Genomic DNA, 22,139 nt, shown 5'->3' with positions numbered 1-22,139 from the left:
ACAATGTATACATATAACAAATTATCATGCTGTACATTTTAAATATGTTACAAATTATTTGTCAAATATACTTCGATTAAAAAAGAAATTTCAGGTGGCATCTGACTCTAGCTAAGTTAACTTCCTTTGCTAGAATAAATCAACACTCATCATAGGAAACTACTAAGAATGTAGAGGCTCTACAATATACCACTTACAATATCCAGGATACAGAAAACAATTAACACATATATAAAGTAACAGGAAAGTTTGAACCAGAGTAAAGAGAAAAAGCAGTCAGTAGAAATTGACTCTGGCTCAATATGGCTCAGATGTAAGAATTAGTGGCCTTTTGAACAGTTATTACAGATATATTCAAGGACTTAAAAATATATGGTAAGGGGTGTCTGGGTGGCTCAGTCAGTTGAGCGTCCGACTTCAGCTCAGATCGTGATCTCACAGTTTGTGAGTTTGAGACCCGCACCAGGCTCTCTGCTGTCATTGCAGAGCCTGCTTTGGATCCTCTGTCCCCCTCTTTATCTGCCTCTCCAGTGCTTACTCTCCCTCTTTCTCTCTCAAAAATAAAATAAACATAAAACAAGAAAAAAATATGGTAAAACAGGCATAAAAATATTAATTGGATTAAATGAGATAATACAAATAATGTACTTAGTATATTACCAGCTAAATAATAGACACTAGGTAAATGATAGCTTTATTATATTATTGGTAGTAATAGTAGTAATGACAAGAATACCATACCTACCACTGACCTGACAATTGTCTTGGGAAGAAAGGAAGCTTTCATGTACCAAGTGATTAAGTCACTTAGAAAATGATTTAGGGAATTATATTAATTGGCTGGTGATGACATTCCTATTATTTATTTTAACATACATTTTATTTCTATAATGTTACATACAGCATCAAAGTAGATGCTTGACATTTTGGAATTCTTAAAAGAAGAAAACTAGAAACTATTAGAGAAAACTGGAATCTTTCCAGAAAATAATGAATTATAAAGCAAAGTTACCTGCAGAGAGGATGGTGAGCAGATAATGTAATTACCAGTTGGAAGTGCTACTCATGGCAGGGGACTGAGAGAAACTCAGGGAGTGCTAAAGGGACAAGCAGTAGAAAACAGTAGAGGTTTCTGGTAAAGAATTGGGAAGAGCGATTGGAACAGGGAAAAAGGAATTTCATAAATGTCTTCTTCATCACACTTACTTCTTTGCTGTTCTTGCATATTGCACTTGCATGCAATATGAAACAAATTTGTACTTTGTCTTTTAGGACCAAAAAAGAAGTCTACTCATTCTACTACACATATGCTACATAGCGAAATAGTTAAAAACTGTAACTGGGGAAAATTTTCTAAACAATTGAGAAAGCATGGTTATAGTATATATACAGATAAATTGTACTGGATAATTATCTGGACAATGAAAAGTAAAAGCAATTTCTATTGAGATAGAAATTGTTATCTGGAAGTTAGAATAAATGCATGTATGTGATCATTATGCCAGTGATATGATTACTCAATAATTTCACAAAAGTCTCCACCAATCTCTGCCTGCATCAACAGAAGCTATAAGCAAGATGGCTTTATTATAGTATTTAGGAGTAGCCTGTATGAAAAAGAAATATTAACAAGGCATTTAGATAGCTAAAGGGTGATTTAAAATTATAACAGTTTTTAAAAAATCAGTTTACTGATTTCATAATTACGAATAAAGAGGTGATGTAATTAATGTCCTCAAACAGCTTTTATAGGAATACATTTAACAGGGGAGACATGCTTACTGTAATCTCATTTGTTTAGATCATTTAAATAATGCAACATTTTGGACAATGTAATAAGTTGACAAAGTGATATCAACACACACGTATATACACATATACATACATATATTAATGTGAGTATATATATTTTAAACACGGTAACTAAACACAATGCACTTAATGACACAATTATCTTGACTGTCCTGAAATTTCTCTGGATGACATAGGAGATTTTTCAAAATCTTTCAGAACCTATGGATCATCCTAATGAACATTAATTATTTCTGAAATGTTCCAAGATGTATGCATAGGAGATTGAATTAGCTTTCTACTACTGTCCAGTGAGTTTCTTTTTTGAATCATCACAGACATCAGCTTTTTGTCACTTAGCTTCTTTTAGTAACAAGAAGAAAATCTCTTATTTGAATTTTCTAATTGTTAGATTTTGGGTAAGTGATAGAAAGATCAATTACTATTATATGGAATTTCTTTTAACATAGAGAAGTTCTGATGGCACTTAAGAATTACTTTAAAAAGGAGAGTTCAGGTATCAGTATAAAGTGATGTAGAATAGGGGCACCTGGGTGGCTCAGTTGGTTAAGCGTCTGACTTTGGCTCAAGTCATGATCTCATGGTGTGTGAGTTTAAGCCCTGCATTGGGCTCTGTGCTGACAGCTCCTAACCTGGACCCTGCTTCAGATTCTGGGTCTCCTTTTCTCTCTGTCCCTCCCCCACTTGTGCTCTGTCTCTCTCTGTTTCTCAGAAATATATAAATGTAAAAAAAAAAATTAAGTGATGTGGGATAAAGCAATGTTTCCACAGCAGTGGAAAAAATACCATTAGTATCAGGGTTATACTGGTGAAGTTTTCTCTATCTCCATTTCCAATAAGGTAGCAAGGATATAATACCAAGACTTAGCTACCAGCATATCACTGATTTTCCAAAATCAGATAATGATTATAGAGGTAATCTGATTGTTTCTGAGACAACCTCCTGCCTCTGATTCCAATAAGAACCGTAAGACTCCCTTGTGATACAAACTATTCCAAATGATTCTGAGAAGTTTTCACGTAGAAATAGCACATGAACTGGAAACAAGTTCTTAATAATAATTCTACTTGGTTTTCTATAAAATTCTGACTTTAAACGTATAAGATAGTAAGGCATAATGTAAAGTCCATTATCTCTAAATTAAGAGCCTCAAATTTTAGTCATGACTCCACCTCTCTGACGCTGGGTAATTTTCCAAACTCAATTATTTCATTTGCAAAATGGGGGTAATAAAGAGACTTTTCAGAGAGCATATAAACTTTTTGCAAAGATCAAATAAAGTAGCATGGGAAAAGTTTCTGCGGAGTGTTGTAGAAGTGTTATTTTATTATTACTTTCTTATAAATAGATTATAAATACTTTCTTATAAATAGATTCTATACTTTCTTATAAATAGATTAATACTTTGCTAATCCCTTTCAAGCATCACAATGAGAGTTTACTGACTTCTAAGAATCTTTTAATAAGGAAGGTGGTTAAAAACATAGGCTATGAAATCAGGTTATCTGGGTTTGTAACCTTGCTTCACTATTACTATCTATATGACCTTAGATAAATTATCCCCCAAAAGCCTCAGTATCCTCAACCATAAATAGCAGTAGTAATAACGATAACGATAATAATAATAATCGTAATAATGCTAAACCTAATAGGGTTATTCTGAGAATTAAGTGAGCTAATATGTATAAAGTACTTAGAATCATGCCTACATCACAGAGATCCCTTAAGAATGGTTGCTATCATTTATATGCCATAGCTTCATTAAGGAGCATCTTGGTGTTACAGTCAAGTGTAATCTTTTATACAACTTAATAAAAATCTAGGTTATATGGGTTGGGAATCATTTCTCAAGATTCAGTTTGTATATTAACATTTTGGATTTAGGGGAGATACTTTTTTAAAAAAATTATTTATTTATTTTTGAGTGGGGTGGGGAAGAGCAGAGAGAGGGAGACAGAGAATCCTAAGCAGGCTCCACATTGTCAGCGCAGAACCCAATGAAGGGCTCGATCTCACGAACCTGAGATCATGACCTGAGCCGATATCAAGAGTCTGACGCTTAACTGACTGAGCCACCCAGGCGCCCCAAGGGAGATACTTCTTTTAAAGAAAGTAAAACAATTTGTCAAAAGCCAATTCAATGAATAAACGATTCTTCCTTTTTTCAAGAGCATATTATTATTTTTTATATACGTACATACAGTTCTCACTAGTGTATTCTTATTATATTCAAAGAATATCTATAAATAGTATGAATTTTTTGTATGGATATATTTTTGGAAATAACTTGTAAGTATATTCACTGATACAGCACATTTGTATATGCCATAAAGCTTCAAAAATAACTAGTATACTTCATACACCATTAAGATGTTTCCATTTGGCTTTGATATTATGTAAAGGCTAATGTGATAAAGTTTAATTAGAGTAAAACAAAACATCATCTAAGTAATTATTTGTACAAGTAAGATCCTGAAAGATAGGGGAGAAGTCTTTTTCTCCTTTGTTTCTTCTGTCTAACACAGAAGTTGGCACTGAGGACATTCACTAAATATTAATGGATGGGAAGATGGAAGGAAGAAAGAGTGGAAGGGAGGAAGGGGAAGGGTTTGGGAAAGGGAAGAGAGGGATGGGGAAAGGAAAAGAGGAAGGAAGGAAGGTAGGGAGATAATGGGAAAAGGCAAAAGGAAGGGGAAAAAAGGACAATACAGGTGCTAACTTGACAGTAATAATTTTTTTTAATACTAGAGATTCTTAGCTGATCAGAAAACAATACTCAAAAGGCATGCAGCTCTAGCCCAGACATTGCCAATCACTAGTCATTAGTGCTTGGGTAAGGCACTCTATGCATATGTTTCTTCATCTAACATGAGGATACCATCTACACTCACAGCACAGTCATAAGATCAAATGGGATAAACTGTGGTTCAGAGTACCTTGTGAATTTTTCTACAAAGAAATTATAGGATATAATTCTGAGGTAATTATTAAAACACATCAATAATATTTTTTGCTGCTAAAATATTCAATTTCAGGTTGCAATGAAGTAAATATTTAGATCATAAGATCCAATAGTTGTAAGGTTATCTAAGCTGATCAGAGTGCATCTAGAACACACTTTTTCAAAGGGACTCTGACAAATACTATTATACCCAGGATTAAGAGAAGTTATCAAAATTATATTATTGTGGAAGAATTAAAAATACTAAGCTTGCTTAGCTTAAAGTAAATTAAGACAAGTTATGAAAATAATATTAAAATGTTGAATATGACTGCATAAAAGAAATATATTTGCTGCTGTAGAAGCAGAAGGAAAACAAATTAATGAAAAATCCAAGGAAGTAGATTTTAATCACTTAATAACTTCCCGATAAGAGCCATCTGTGGTAGGCAGAATAAAGGCCCCCAAACATGTCCACGTCCTAATTCCCAGAACCTGTAAATGTTACCTTATATGGCAAGTGGGACTTTGCACATATGATTAAGATTAAAAACCTCTAGATTGGAAGATTGTCCTGAATAATCCAAATAGGTTCAAACTAATTACATGAATCCTTGAGAGAAGAGAACTTTCCTAGCTGTGAAGAGAGGAAGATGTGACTAGTAAAAATGGTCAGAGATAGAAAGTTACTGGCTTTGAAGATGAAGGAAGGCAGCCATGAGCCAAGGAATGTGGGCAGCCTGTACAAGTTGGAAAAGGCAAGGAAATGGATTGTCCCCTAGAGCCTCCAGAAGGGAACACAGCCCTAACGACACTGATTTTAGTTCAGTGAGATTCATTTTAGACTTCTAACCTACAGAACCATCAGATTATTTAAACCACAAAATATAGCAATTTGGTATGGCAGCAATAGGAAACGTATACAGTGACCAAAAAGGCCACCTGGAAGTGAAGCAATCTGTCTTCAGAGTCATCAAAAAGCTGTTGAGGCAATATGAAAAGTAATCCTATAATGAATGGATGGGAATCTACAATAAGTTAACCCTATGAATTCTTTGAATAAGTTAACCAGACACCAATCTGGATATCCCAACTCTCAACACCCCAACTCTCAACAACTCTCAACTGATTCTACAATTGTAATAAGTAACAGTCACTAAATTGAAGGCAGTGGAATGAACAGGGATAGAATACTAGACCCATAAGACCTTGGTCTCTTTCAGATTTCCAAGTCACTTCGTCTTCAGGTGGTTCAGCTATTAACTGATCCTAAAATTCAAGAAGTCATTTCCAGTTGTAGGTCCATCCACTATGGAAGGGATTTACAAGTACATAAGTTACTGCTAGATCTAGCTATGGTTTTTGTGGTGTAGTTTTTCTGGAGAATTTTGGTGACAGGTACTCTTAGGGAGATTCACCTGAAGTGAATTTCCAGTATGTCCAAATTCTACTCCTATCCCCAGCAATAGATCCACATTTCGTGAGAGACTTCAAAACCAACCTACTTTTTGAAGAGCTTATAGATTTTAGATGGAATGAAAATTATAAAGAAGTCTGGAAACCAGAATTACAGATGGTTAATAATTGCACAGAAGGAGAAGGCAGGGGAAGGATGCATTTACATACTCTGCTGGTGTCTAATATACTACTTAAAAGTTCAGTTATTTTGGCTACCTCCTGCTAGAGGAACCAAACTAGGGCAAAATTCATAATCAATATAATCATCAAAATCTGTTTGTGGATCCATAGGTAGAACAAGATTTTTTACCCAGTATATACAGGAGGGTCATCCATGTAGCTTTTTTTTAAGACCCAGGCTCTAGACTCTGCCCTTATAAATTATGATTCAGTAGGTCAAGGGTGGTACCAAAATTTCTATAGCTTTAGAAAGCTTCTCAGTCAAAGCTTATGCACAGTCTGAGCTGCACACCACTGTAATGGAGTACTATGCTTACTTCTCCCTATATCCACCAAGAGTGCATTTTCTAGCCTTTCTTTCTTTGTCATCCAACATAAATGAGAAGGCATATGATCCTGTCCAGTTGATCCAACACTATACAGACTTTTCCATTAATGATACTCATGGTTAAGAAACTCACATAAGCAACAATTTAGGGCACCTAAGTCACTTGGACACCAATCTGGATACTCCAACTCTCAGCCTTATGGGTTGATCTGATTTGTACTGTGAGATTTTGTTTCCCTTATGTTCTTTATTATTTCAGAAGTTAACCCATCTTTCCTTGAGTAACCTGACTTGAATCTTTAAAGTCTCATTTGTCCAGAGGGAAACATGAAGTAGAAACAAAGATCATATTCTCACCAAAAAGACAATGTTGGTATTTTGATAGAGAGCTCGTGCCACACAGATTCTTTGCCTCTGACCCCCACTCAGGTTGATGCCCTAGAGAAGAATAACCGTAAATATCCAACCTTTCCAAAAGCAAATGATCTGACGGTGAAGAATTCTCTTTAAAATACAAACTTGTTTTTCAAAAATTTTAAAGTAATGGTAATTTATTGATTAAACTGTGATAACATTAGTAAGATAAAATCAAAATTGTCTATTAGTCAATACTTGAATCATAGTTAAGAGAATTTTTGAGTGGTAACATGAATTCTTCTTTCACTCTGATAGACAGCTCTGCTGTACAAAAGCTTTAATAACCAAACACATGGTTAGCACTAAACACTGCCAGCAATTCCAAAATTTTTACTAGTTTTGCAAATTGTATCTCTAGTTTACTTAACATATACCTCTTAAAATTTATATTGCCAATTATGTTCAACAGTCTATACAACAATATGTTTTTATAAACAAGTACCAATTATAACAACTTTTAAACTAGTATTTATTGACCACTTAGTATGTGAAGACTTGTGTAAATGCTTTTACATTCCTTATTTCTTTTATTCCTTATAGCAATTCCAATGTCTAGGCATTATTCCCTTTACTTTACACACGAGGAAACTAAGGCTCAGAGAAGTCCATGCTCTTAAACAGTATATTATGCTGCAAATAAGAACAGCCATTAAGAACACTGACTATAGGAGCGCCTGGGTGGCTTAGTCAGTTAAATTTCAGATTCCTGATTTCAGTTCAGGTCATGATCTCATGACCATGAGTGCTCTCTCTCTGTCTCAAAATAAATAAACTTAAAAAATTTAGCCAAAATTGTTTTAAAGATTGTATGCAGGCATAAATATTTTTTAGCTGCTCAGAACAGTATGACATCACCACTAAACATGTTTACACAAAGAAAAAAGGATACTTTAACAAGAATAAATAGATGTTGACAAGAATGGAAGAAGTCGGAAGCAATCTCAATTTCAACTCCAAGTATGTAAAAATACATTTGATCAAAGGCAGGAACTGCTTTATTTTCCTTGAGAACTCTCTAGTAGCTAGCACAATGTTAAGTATATGGTGGTTACCCAACAGATACTGAAGACTGGCATTAAAGCTCCTGTGCTCCTATTTCCGGAACCTGTGCCACTAGGACAATGCACAGCCCCTAAGCTCTCAGATTTCATTATGCTCCATTAAAGGTTAAAGACAACCAGAAGACTTTTTTAGATGTTTGTTTTATTTAATTAAACTATACATAGCTCACCCTCTCTCCAATTTCAGTTTGGTCTCCAAAAGGTAGTAAGTCAATATCTGGCTGAAGAGAACAGGCATCCGTAACTGCTTTGTACCTTTGGGAGAAATTGTTTTCAATTTTTAGATCACTATTAATATACTACCCATAAAGTAAGTCCCAAGTTCAATATCTTGGAAGCCAAAATACAACATTTGTTGAACAACTTGGTATATATTCGCCTCTACATTGGGTTTGTGGAAACCAAGATAAATAGATTTTGGTTTCCACTCTTATAAAACTAGTAAATGGAGAAGGCTGATAAAGAAACATATAATAAAATGGATCTTATTAGGTGCTACAGCTGATGTAGGTGGAAAATGCTTCTAACATACATAGAAAGAAATGGTTGACCACTCTAAGAAGTCTTTGCAAAGGAGGCAACATGTAAGCTGTATCTGGAAGATGGGTTGTAACTTGTTAGGAAGAAAATGATGGAAAGGAGGGAGACTTCAGGAGCTGCATGAAGGTGAAAAGGCCATGGTGCATCTCAGGGACAACAAGAGGCTCACAAGAGCTAAAACACAGGTTGTGGGTGGGTGTCTGTGCATATTATCATGCATGCTGAAGGGAAAAGAAATGGAAGGTGTTGAGGATTGATGATACTCAAACAGATTTAACGCCTGGACTGGAAATGATAAATTGCAAGTATAGGAGACGGGAGCACTAGGGAAAATATCAATAATTTCATTTTCTCAATCACCTAGTCTTAAAATATTAAAAAGTCATTATTGATTCTTCCCTCTTCTTCTCCCTGCTCTTATTTTTCCATTCTTATTCAAGAATTGTTTTTTTGTCAGCCGTCTCTTCTTTTCTATTTCTGCAGTCACCCCCAAGGGCAGGCAATGAACACTGCATGCCTGGATAATTATTCCAACAAATGTCTAAATGTCTCCTTGCTCCTAGCGCAGATTCATCCCTATGTATCTATCATTACACTTTTAGATTAATCATCACAGTTACTTCATTATTCCCCTTTCTAAAACTTGCTGTGCCTCCCCAGAATGCATAGAATTATATCAAATTGGCTTTTAAGGCATCCGCTACCTCATCTCAGCTTTCGTTTAAATCCATTTTGCCACCGTGAATATACATAAATCCTTTTCTGTCTGGTTTGTTCCCAGGGTCCCAAATGATCCCATGTAACTTAAGTTCTTCCTCCCACACTATCTGATTTCCTCTTCCCTCCCTTCCCTGTGCCTCCCCCTTGAACTAATTCTCCTTAACTTTCAAGGTTTGGCTTAGGGTTTTAAGACCTAGCCTTCTGAGGCTGGCTTAAGGGTCATGCCTTTGTACACTCTGGTGGTATTTAAAGACGGTTGAGAGATGGTGTATTCTGGCTGCTGTTTGTAACTAGAACCTCTCAGATCCCACATTCTTCCTTTTCTTTCCACAGGTAACTTTCTTTCTTCCTTGGATTTTTCCTTCTATTTATCAATAACCTCAGCACCCTCGCAACCACCAGCCCCTCCACCCCTCCACACTCCACCCTCCATGATTCCATTTCAGCAGCTTAGTTTTGGTGTACAATAAGTATACAGGATGGGCTGAAACATCCAGTCAGACTTCTATTTAAAAAGTTGACTCAAAAGACCTGGTGATGAAGATGGAAGCAGGGCATGCAGGGAAAAAAGGAAGGCATGGCTCTGCAGGTTCCAGAAACCATGGACCAAACATAAGCATTAGAAATAGTTGCTCATTTTAGTTCTAAATTTTACATTCAAAATTACCTCTGTTTGTTGAAAGGACTTCCAAAAGTAATATTTTCTTCTACTGTAGCATTTAATAGCCAAGGTTTTTGAGCTGCGTAAGCCACAGAATACCTGTTCCTACTGGAAAATGGAAAACATAAACAAAACACCGAAGGTATAAAAGGATGTTGTGCTGTATGTGTATTTTAGTAAAACTAAGAAGAACAAAAGTTGATGAAATATCTTAAATACAGAAATGGAAAGCTTCTAAGAAAGAATATTTTAATAACCACCAAACTTACTATTTATGGTTTAGTATTTCACCTAAATTAGAAAGATTAGAATTTAATCAAAATGTTCCTCAATGTGCAAAATTTGATTTTGCTATGCTAAAGAAGTGTTTAGAGGTATAAACTATAGGTTGAAAATTTATTTTGTAAAATAACTACAATTTTTAAAATAATTAAAAGGTCAATAGCAATACACTCTCTCCAATAGCCACTGATATTTTACTTTATATTAAAAGCACCTTACATAACTCTGAATTTTATATGCAGACCTTAGAAAAAGACATTAATTGGTACTGTGTCTGTGGCTTATTCATGTTAACAATGTTTTAAGGTAGTAGATAATATATAATTATTTCAAAGCAATAATATATTGAGGAATCCATTTCAATGTTGAAATAACTACACATTTAAAAGCTACATATTTCAAAACATATTGAAATAGCTTATTTCCTAAAAATTATAGCTTCTTCCTCCTCCCCATTTTTTTTTTTTTTGGTTTACACATTCTACCAGATGTCTATACATCAGACTTTAATTTGCAATCACCAGGAAAATACATGTGAGTTGAAGATAAAGAAGATGATGGAATTGGGGTAGGAAAGGGGTCAGTTTAAAAGTCACACTTCCACAGTTAGTTCATTCTGTAAGTACTAATTAAGGAATCACGGTTAAAAGATAGTAAGGTTAAGAAAAAGAGTAATTAGAAATATTCAATGATCATCCTGAAACATGTCTTAGGAGTTTAAAAGATATGATGATATAGAGTATGCTAGTAGTCTCTGAGATAATTGTATGTGCAGTAGAACAGTGGTTCCCAACTTCTGACATGTCTTCTTCTTCTCCCCCTGGTCTTTCCATCTCTAGCTTATGGACAGATCCCATCACTGTTTAACTCATAAACAATATACATATTCTTGTACTTTTATTTTATGAAATCCCAAATACAATTTACTAAGAACAGTTTGAGTTTCGGCCAAAGTTGAGACATTTATGACTCATGGAGAGGAAAACTGTTGACACAATGGGACATTTTGTTCGGCAAATTAATTTTTTTTAGCAGTCTGTAAATGTTGGGAACCACTGCTATTGGAAATATGTTGGTACACTTTAATAAATAAATTGGTACATCATCAGAATGAATAAAATGACTAGGAGTAAGAGTCTGAGTATTAGGTAAAGTCTGAGGAGGAAAGTTATTCTTATTAAATGCAGATTAAAATAGAAATAATACCTTCTGGTTGCTTCAAAAGAAGGTTCAGATTCATTTACACTGCAAGTATGGCAAACAATGTTCATTAATTATGAAATATAAATATAAGAATGATTGTGTGCATATATCAGATAAAAATAAAATAAACATTGGAAATATTAATAGCTATGTTTCCCAAATGGTTTTTGATATTAATTTCAAAGACAAACCAGACAAATAATAATTTTCTTTTATGTCTTCATCAGTGAGGAAATAATTGCTTAGTAAGCTTCCAAAAGATAGATAGCACTGTTCTGTTTCATTACAACATCTGGGTTCATACAGTGACCTGGGTTCTACATCACCTCTGTTCTATCTAGCTGTATAAATTTAGGTAATCTTCCTACAATAGTTTCCTAGTCTGTATAAGGATTTGGTATCTCCAAAGTCTCCCTACCTTTAAAATTGAAATCTAATCTGTTTAGATTCCTAATTAGCCATCCTATGGCATGAAAAAAAGAACTACTTTTGGGGCTCTAAACTTGAAAGGTTTAGACACAGCTTGGTCCTTAAGGAATCCTAAGAAAGACAGACATGTACAATAGGTCAAACCACAACATTTGGGTATGGTTATTGTTTGATATGATTTATGTACAAAGAGATGTTTTCCTAATAACATTTAGTTATATCTCTATTATGGGGGAAAAACACCTACTCATTTTATTGTTTTAAATTTGAATAATGTAGTTGAATTCAAGACCTGAATTCAAAAACTACACACAAAATTAAAGTCCAGTGGAACTCTAAAAGTAGATCTCATTTGGCTCTGGAAAGCACCATATGCTTTTATGGAGAAAATATACCTAAGTATGTTGTCTAGTAATACTTAGCTTAGAGCTACTAATGATAAGATTTTCACGCTTGCACACTGCTAATGACATCCTGGTAAGGTTAACTAAGGTAGGAAAAAACAATTTCAGACTAAAAATCTCCTCTCAATAATGATTATTCTCTGACCCAAGTTGCTCACATACCAAAAATAATGAAATCTACATTTTCCCAAGTGATATTTGCTTATATTATGCTTTAGTATCAGGAAATTTGGATTTTCAAAACCACACTGAGATACCACCTCACACTGGTCAGAATGGCTAAAATGAACAAATCAGGAGACTATAGATGCTGGCGAGGATGTGGAGAAATGGGAATCCTCCTGCACTGTTGGTGGGAATGCAAACTGGTGTAGCCGCTCTGAAAAACAGTGTGGAGTTTCCTTAAAAAATTAAAACTAGAACTACCCTATGACCTAGCAGTGGTACTGCTAGGAATTTACCCAAGGGATACAGGAGTGCTGATGCATAGGGGCACATGTACCCCAATGTTTATAGCAGCACTTTTAACAATAGCCAAATTATGGAAAGAGCCTAAATGTCCATCAACTGACAAATGGATAATGAAGACGTGGATTATATATACAATGGAATACTACTTGGCAATGAGAAAGAATGAAATCTGGCCATTTGCAGCAATGTGGATGGAATTGGAGGGTATTAGGCTAAGTGAAATAAGTCAGGCAGAGAAAGACAGATACACTATGTTTTCACTCATATGTGGATCTTGAGAAACTTAAGAGAAGACCATGGGGGAAGGGAAGGGGCAAAAACAGTTACAGAGAGGGAGGGAGGCAAAGCATAAGAGACTCTTAAGGACTGAGAACAAACTGAGGGTTGATGCGGGATGGGGTGAGGGGAAAGTGGGTGATGGGCTTGGAGGAGGGCACTTGTTGGGATGAGCACTGGGTGTTGTATGGAAACCAATTTGACAATAAATTATATTAAAAAAAGAAATTTGTAGTTTTTAAATGTTTATTTATTTACTTTTAGAGAGAAGGAGATAGAGAGCAAGCAGGGGAGGGGCAGGGAGAGAGGGAGAGCAGGGAATCCCAAGCAGGCTCCGTACTGCCAGTGCAGAGCCTGACACAGGGCTTGAACCTACAAACCATGAGATCATGATCTGAGCCAAAACCAAGAGATGGACGCTCAACTGACTGAGCCATCCAGGTGCCCCAAGTAATTTGGATTTCTTTTAAATGGTAAAAAGTTAATGAATGACCTCAACGGTTTTAGTTAATTTGAGGAAGACAGAAAACAGATGAAAAGAAGCAGGTGTAGAAATTAATGGATTACTCTGTAGCTTGTTTCATAATAGAAGAAAGAACGGGACCAAATAGAGAAAACTAAATTCATCAGAAGTTATCTGCTTGTCCGGAGAGTATACATAGAGGCAGAAAAAAAGGGGACAAAGTTGGAACCTGAAAGATATCACTATTTAATGAATGACTAAGGAAGAGAAACCTGAAGAAAGGACCAAGAGGAGCAGGCAAATGCTTTGAGGTAAACTCACCTGTGAGTCAAAATTAAGCAAGGAGGCATTTTGAAGCAAAACTTATGGGCAACAATGTCAAGGGACCAGGAGGTCAATTAACACAATGATCAAAAAGTACACAATGAATTTAAAAATTAGGATGCCACTGATGGACTTAATAAGAATAGTCTCAGTGGAGTGGCAGAGGTAGAAACCAGAGTGCAGTGGACTGAGACAAGAGGAGAATAAGAGGAAGGGGAAAGAACTTGTGAAGATTTTTCTCATCTACAAAAGGAAGGGGCCAGGGTGGTACCTGGGGGTGGGGGTTGAAATTAGAAAGATAGACAGAAACACGATAGAGACAGAGACAGAGATGGGAGAGTGCTGTTTTTCCACTAATAAAAGTAGAAAAGAGCCAGGGCCTGGACTAGATGTAAAGCAGATAAAGAGAAAAAGAACATGCTTTGGATATAGGGTGTATCAGTCTACTAAGGAGACCAATAACACACTAGTTACTTAAACACAGTTCAGAGGGATCAGAAGAGACGGTACATTTCAATCTACCTAGGAGAATGAGACAAGGCTCTGTCAAAGAGATAATATCTGATTTGACACTAGAAAAAAAGTGAGACTAACTATCTAAGGAAAGGAGTTACACAGGAGTGTGTGCATTTGAGAAACAACTTGCAGTTCAGGGTTACTGGAACACAGTGCTAAGGGTGGGGGATTAGACAGGGACCAGATCATGAGAGGTCCTGATATAGTATGCAAAGGTCTTTGGAATATTTCTTGGCCAGTCAATTGCAAAAATTATAAGCAAGAGGTAAGTAATTAGATTTTCATATCAGAAAGGTACATCTCATAACAGTATGAAGAAAGGTGAGGGAATTATTACAGTGAATAGTTCACATATACAATTCTCCTGAACTAGGACAATTAATATAGGCATAGAAGTGTTAAGGACAGACATAAGAAAAGTGACTGGTTGGACTGTGTGGGCAATGGAGAGAGAGAAGAATTCAGGTTGGATCTTTGAGCTTTGACTTGGGCATCCACAAACAGATTTCAGTGGGTGGGGACACATTCCTGCCAAGATACAGAAGTAGGTATTGGAGATAATGAGGGATATGAGCTCAGTTTAGATGTGTTCAACATGCAGTTTATATATAAAGACTTTTTGAAGGAGCTATTAGATCTTCAGAAGAAAGATGTTGGCCAGAAATGTACACTGGTGTGTTGTTAATACTTAGGGAGAAACTGAAGTCAAAGATATAAATTAAAGGCCAAGTAAAGGAAGAGGGTCCTACAGTAGACCACAGAAAGACTGAAGGAGAATCAGAATATTCTTCTTCACCTTCTATCTCCATTTGTATTACAGCTCTTTACTTTTTGACTCATTAATTTTGGTTTATCCTTAAAATATAAGTTCAAGTATCATTCATTCATGCATCTCCCTAAAAAAGGCTTGTTGACCCCATAGACTCAGCTCAGTGAAGTTACCTATTATTTGCTCTTATAAAACTCTGTCCTTCTTCCTAGCACTTATAAAAATTTGACCAAATAATTACTTATGAAATTATTTTCTTACTTCCTTGTGGCCTTCCCTGCTAAGCAGTAAGCTTCATGAGAACAGTGTGTTCAATTATTTCCTCCCCAACAACTACCACAGTGATTTGCATGTCAAAGATATACTAGTATATACTGAGATATGCTAGTCTCAGAGTAAGGAAGATATGGTAGATATTGGTCCATTTGTAGGTAGTCATCCTCCATGAACAAATAAAAAGAAGCCCTATTCTTTCATTTTTAATGAGTAATATTAGAGTCCTTAACTTCTAGAGACCACCTCTATAATCTTCTCACACAACAGCAATATGTTTAATCTAATTCAAAGGATTTCTTTTTCTCTTACAAAATAAATACACTTATTTCTGAGTTTAAACATCAGATCTTAACGATTACATGAAAATCACTGGGTCCATGTCCAGACCCATCCTCCACCATTCACTGTGGTAGTGAATAGCACTGAAAGCAGCAAGAGAAAACAAAGAGGCCAGATGGAAAATCCCCTTGTGGAAAATAGATTTCCATTCTGTATGCAGGACTTTTGTGTATTTTCCTTCAAGAATAAAAATTAAACTTAGTAGCTAGCAGCTTTCAGGTATTATGGCTGATACCTTGTGGAATGGGAAAGAGTGACTTTTGCAAGCTTACATCAGAAATAATATTTAGAAGAATGGGAGCTAGATGTGGGCCCAAACACACTACACTGCATCTAATCCAGGAAAGCTGATTCAGTGTGTTATTATTCCTTTATGCCACGTAAAGTCACATGAAAAGGAGTAACTCCTCAATTCACCTGTCTTAGAATAACTGAACCACTATTATAAAGCTGATTACGCCAAGATGTTAGAAGATAGAACATCAGCACATATGAGGCCTGACAGGAGGACTGTTGACAGCCTGGGCAAGAGGGAAAGAAAAGAAAAGGAAAACAAAAATAAATGATGGCTGTGTCTCACATGATTATCAAAATTATTACACAGTGTAGACTCTGTCACTGGAACCACTTGTCAGGTAGAGCATTTTAGTTCTAGCTCCTAAGATGTCAGTAGGAATTATTGTTTATCAAGACAACTTCATTGTTGTATTGTTTATCAAGACAAATTCATTCAGGTAGAGCATTTGCTTTTCAACAAATATAGAGCACACCCAGATGCAGAAATAAAAACCCTGGCATTCTAACAATTCTGGAGAATTTTTTAGTCCCTTCCTCCTTTCTCTGACTTTTCTCTTCTGAGGCTACAACATGGCTGACTAGGTCAAAGGTAGCAATTTCCAAAGAAATGTCTTTAGAGGTCTTTGTACACTTGGTTCTACTCATGTAGGTGTGCCTTGGGTGAGCAGCAATACCTTCTTTCCTGCCTAAAGTAAATATTTATCACCACAAGAGGACCGAGTATTTATTGGACTTTGCTCATTCCAGTCTATGAGGGCACATTTAAAAATAAAATTCATGCAGCCAGAGATACATGCAGTGGTGAAATAATGGCAGCAAGGCACTTGACACCTTATGCTAACATTTAGTTTATTGGGGTTTTTTTTTTGAGCTTCCAAAAAACATCAAACAATTCAGTGTGTTGAAGTAAAGCACTTCTTAGGTTTTGTACTTCATCAACCAATCAATATTGGTAACTTCTAAATTAACTTTGCTCTAATAACATTTCTCTGCCTTTCTTTATTGGATGAGGCACAACAGCCTTTTATGGAATCAAGAGTAATTATAAATAACTCTTTAAAAGAAGATCAGTATCTTCTGAATATTACCAATAGGAAAATATGTTTTATCAGATATTAAGGATTCCATAGGAGAAAAAAAAGTAATTCTTGTAATTAAAGGAAAATAGAATTTGTGTTAGCTTATCCAATCTTTTAGAGGCTTAGTTTTTTAAGCCATGTGTGCCTAAGCCAACACAAACATTTTTTGAAGAAAATCTTAGTCCTTCTGCCATTAAGAGATGGGAGTATAGTGAATGAAGGCAATGTTCATAAAAAGATGATTTTTAAGTTATGAGGATTTTATAAATACTTAGAATTATCTAAAATCCTTTTACACACCTTCATCCCTTTGGCTCCACCTCTAAGACATAATTTTTTATTAGCTTTATTGTTGGGATCCATGAGATTTCTTTCTTTCTTTTCTTTCTTTCTTTCTTTCTTTCTTTCTTTCTTTCTTTCTTTCTTTCTTTTCATGAGAGAGACTTCTTAACCTCTGTTGAGTAAGTGTATATTTTTATCTCTAGTTTCCTCTTTGCTTAGCTTCAATGAAGCTCAGAGTGGAATCTGTGGTCCATATTTTATCAATACACAGGACTCCAGAGCATGCATTTCTACCTATTTACTTCTCAGATTATTATTTAAATATTAATTTTTCTTGATATATTTATCTTTATTTTTCAAGCTTTATTACACTATGTAACTTTAAATAAAATAATTCCCTACCATTGTGAAATGAGGTAGGAATGCAAAATAAAAAATACTAGATTATGTAAAATACTTCCCTAATTCTCATATCATTTATTTATCAGTTAGCAAAATGATGAAGATTATTAATGATAATATTGGAAGTTGATCTGGCCTAAGTGGAATCCTAAATAACACAAGGGAAGACTATATTAGAAGAACATCCTAGAGGTCTGAAAATAAATCTCAAGCTTCTTGAGCTTCTCAAGCTGTCACTGATTCCCATTCTTTCTCTCTGTTTTAATGACAAACAAAGGTGAAAATAAAACCCAAGTAACTTGATGATGGCTGTACATGTCACAAAATAGAATTTAATCCAGTAAAATCTGTTTCTCAAAACCTCTAGTCATCCAAGATGGAAGGAGATAGTGGCAGGGCAAATTGCCTGGTGCCTGATCTTAGTGATCAACAAGAACTTGTCATGAAGTAAACTGCAGGTGGCAATTATTTACCAAGCTCTCTTCTGGATATTCACTAAGCAGTTTCATGTCTACTGTATTTTAGATTGGCCCAGTAGGAATAAAATGTACACTCAACATTTCCCAACCTCCTCCTTTCACTCATGATACTTAAAATAGGATGTTTCCCGTTCAAATTTCACATCCAAGCATTTCCATCTCTTGCCTGGAGTTTAACATAGACTCTATTCTAAAAATGCTCTTAAATAGTCTTTACTCATTCTTGAGACATACCTGTGTATGTGAACAGCAGAGTAAGCAACAATAGAGTTCACAGTGGTAGGGGCAAAATATTAACAAACGTCTATAGATCTAGAGCAAGGTTTCCCAACCTTGACACAACTGACATTTGGGGTCAGATGATTCTTTGTTGCCGGGGCAGTGGGGAGGGGGTCCTGTGCATTGTAGGATGTTTAGCAGCATCCCTGGCCTATACCAACCACATCAGGAAAACCTGTTCCCCCAGTGTGACAACCAAAGATATCTCCCCTGGGAGAAAAATCATACTTTGTTGAGAAACACTGGTCTATAATCCAATTTCTTAGATAAGCTATAGCCAATTTCTTCATAAACTGCTTATGGGGAATCTACTAGGTAAGCCGAACTGAGTAAATTGGTTTAACACTTTATTGCACAATTATATGATATTATGGTTTTGAGTCACTTCATTACCACAATGTTTTTCAAAGACCACCATTCGAATATTCAGGAGAAGCACCATGCTAGATACCTCCTTTTTCATGTCTTTACAGTGGCATAACACACCACTTTGACCTATCCATGTACCTCTTACTAGATATTTCCAGCGCCTACTTTAAGTTGGGTGTGAAAAGAAACGGCTGATTTCTCAGCCCCTTATGAAGATTTTTTAAAAGATTATTTGGTAGTTCTTCACTGAACAGTGAACCATTACAGCTCTTTTGCATTTAAGCTTTATGAATAATGTAAGTTTTCCATAACTTCTTTTAATATAGGATGTTTTTAAATTATTTCTTTGAATGTTATTCCTTTTAACTTTGAAAATCTATCTTTACAAAATCCCAATCATACTAGTTTATACCATGATAACCCTCTGTAAGAAACTGTTTTCTAATTTTTAATTTATGACATTTAAGGTTTCTACTAATTTAATTTTTTAGAAAGCTGCACTTATTTCTGAGGGGATCCTCATATTCCTAATGTAGGAATCTATTGCTCTCATTTCTTCCCTTTGTAAGATCATCGGATGGATGATAGAGCAATAGAAACCAATTAAAAATACACATACTTGCTCCAGTGAACTTTGCCTTCCAGTGTCTGCATCTCACCAAGGATAGCAAGGAGAAGAGAAGACTTCCCACAGCCCACCTGGCCCACAATCATGGTCAACTGACCTAGAGAAATTAGATAAAGGATAACAGCAAGAGGACATGGAATTCTAGTAAAATAAAACCAAAATACATTTAGAAAAGGCTGAGGCTTCAAAATCAATAGCCCACACTTGGTCTCCAGCAATAAGTTATTCTAAATAGCTCCTCTTTCTGATACATGAGGGTTTTTTTGACAAAGGAGAGAAAAATTAAAAGATATAGGTCTTGATTTACTGTTTCCAACTATGAGAATAGCTGACATTAGTGAATAGAGCAACGAAATAATTGCCTAAATAATCTCAATTAGTTTTAACTTTTTTATTCAATTCATTCAGGTGAAGAAGGCAGTTTTGACTCAACTTGATTAATTGAGATGAAAGGGATTGGGCTGGTATTAAGCCGACTTCTCCAATTTCTTACTTTGATACGCATGTAAAATAGAAAAATCTCAATCTATTGACCATCAGGCCAGATCAAAACATTTTTTCTATTCGGGTATCTAGGCATCTTAACCAAAAATTATTGGGTATTTGAGCCTAAAATAACTTGAACACTTTAGTTGTCTCAGGGATAGAAAATAATTTTCTTATATAGTCTTTATTTAAATCCTTTTTCAAACAACATGAAAAATCAACTACCCCATTATTTAAATGGACAAATCAGCAACAAGCTGTTATCAGCTTATTTGGACAGTAAATAACTTGTCCAAATGTCTACACATTTTGTAGTGAAAGGCAAGTCTTATTTCCAATCACTTCCATGATGATACAGTGGCTTATGAGCTACATGATGCAAATAAACAACTATAAATAACGTTAATAATGTTTAAACAATCTTTTTTTTGTTAAGATCAATTACCTTGGAAATCCATACTTGTCATAATTAAAAATAAAAAATAATAACAAATGTCTCTCACCTGTTGGAATTCGAATATCTATATTGGATAATGTAGCTAAACCACTGCCCCATGAAAAGTAGCCATTTGTGACCTAGAAAAGAAGAATACATAAGTTAAAATATAAAATTATGTATTTTGTTTTAGAGAATAATTCCATTAAAATACATTTTGTCTTTAAGACACTGGAAGACTTTCAATATAAGGTAGAACACACAGTGGTGAAATTCTAATTTAGAGTTAGCTAGAAATGTAACTATTGAGAGTCATATATGAAAAAAAAAAAGAATGGAAATGAAAGGAGGGTCTTTGAAGAATTAGTGATACTATGAAAAGGCTAAAAATTACAATTTTCTCTGAAAATCTGGGATTACTAGATCATTTACTAAAAAGTAATCACCCCAAATATTTTCCAATGTAACACCAGCATTGATTATTTTCTCACTGCTAGGCAATTTCCAGAATCCTAATGATGCAAAGTATAGAGTGGAAATCATGTCAAATTATTCCAACAAAATGTCTCTGTTAGCCAAGGAGGAAGGTTTTGTAATAAGGTTTTGAAGTGTGTGGATTTAGTGCCATTTAATGAAGTTCAAGGAATGAGTAAAAGGAAGAGAGGAATAAAGCACAGAAATGAGGTAATATATCTTAGTGGGATAAACCTCAACAAGCAGCAAAGATCATTAGACCTATAGTCACCCAAAGCAATCTATTTGTATTAAGAAGTGTGAAGTGGACTTGATAGTTTTTTGTTTTTAGTTTTTATATAAAGTTTATTTATTTATTTGGAGAGAGTGTGTGCACTCCACCATCAGTGTGGAGTCCGATGCAGGGCTCGAACTCAAAAACCTCGAGATCATGACCTGAGCCGAAGTCAGACACTTAACTGACTGAGCCACCCAGGAGCTCCTGGACTTGATAGGTTTAATAGTTACAAAAATGGGAAATGAGAGGTACAACAAAACCCCTGGATTGAAGTTGCTTGAAAAGAGTAAATTGTAATTTTCCATGTAGGTTTTCTTTAGCTCATAAGATGTGTGACATTTAGTACTGTCTATCACGTAGATGTGCAAGATATTAGCCCTGGAAGGAGGGTGGCATGGAAGGGTTGAATTACTGATTGCTTTACAAATTTTGCTGAGCACCCATTCTGTGTGAGGTGCTGTGTTAGTATTTATGTAGACTACAAAAAAGGTATAATGCATCCTCCCCGCTTGCTTGGAGCTTGCAACCAGTTGAGTAAATAAACCATGGACAGAAGCAAATACAACACGACAGACACAGATGGAGGTGAGAAGACAGAGCTACTGGAGACTGAGGAGTCTCTAGTGCTGATGGGCGGCATGTAAAGGATCACCAGGAACTACTGAGGGGCAGTGGAATGGGGAGGTCATAAATGTGTGTGGCTCTGCCAACTGGTACATTGTGTCATTTCCTCCATAGAGTTCAGCAGCCTGTTCTAGGAGCATCAAAGGCACAAAGTTG

At 35.4% G+C, this 22,139-nt stretch overlaps 1 protein-coding gene across 7 annotated transcripts in view; it reads right to left on the bottom strand.

The window, feature by feature from the left end:
- ABCC9 (ATP binding cassette subfamily C member 9) overlaps window positions 1-22,139 on the bottom strand; it is a 129,456-nt gene that overhangs the window by 49,100 nt on the left and 58,217 nt on the right. For 6 of the 7 annotated variants that reach the window (XM_019452193.2, XM_019452192.2, XM_019452196.2 and 3 more), the window contains 6 exons: window positions 20,676-20,748; window positions 19,678-19,783; window positions 11,608-11,646; window positions 10,126-10,227; window positions 8,369-8,453; window positions 7,078-7,158 (listed from right to left, as the gene is read on the bottom strand). In XM_019452193.2, the coding sequence (XP_019307738.1) occupies window positions 7,078-7,158; window positions 8,369-8,453; window positions 10,126-10,227; window positions 11,608-11,646; window positions 19,678-19,783; window positions 20,676-20,748 (486 nt within the window). The remainder of the gene's footprint in view (window positions 1-7,077; window positions 7,159-8,368; window positions 8,454-10,125; window positions 10,228-11,607; window positions 11,647-19,677; window positions 19,784-20,675; window positions 20,749-22,139) is intronic. The other variant, XM_019452198.2, reaches the window with a different exon arrangement.

Source organism: Panthera pardus, unplaced genomic scaffold (assembly GCF_024362965.1).
Source record: "Panthera pardus isolate Hobbes unplaced genomic scaffold, ASM2436296v1 HiC_scaffold_6, whole genome shotgun sequence".
In the NCBI taxonomy this organism is placed as follows: Eukaryota; Metazoa; Chordata; class Mammalia; order Carnivora; family Felidae; genus Panthera; species Panthera pardus.
This window is presented reverse-complemented; position numbering and strand designations above follow the sequence as displayed.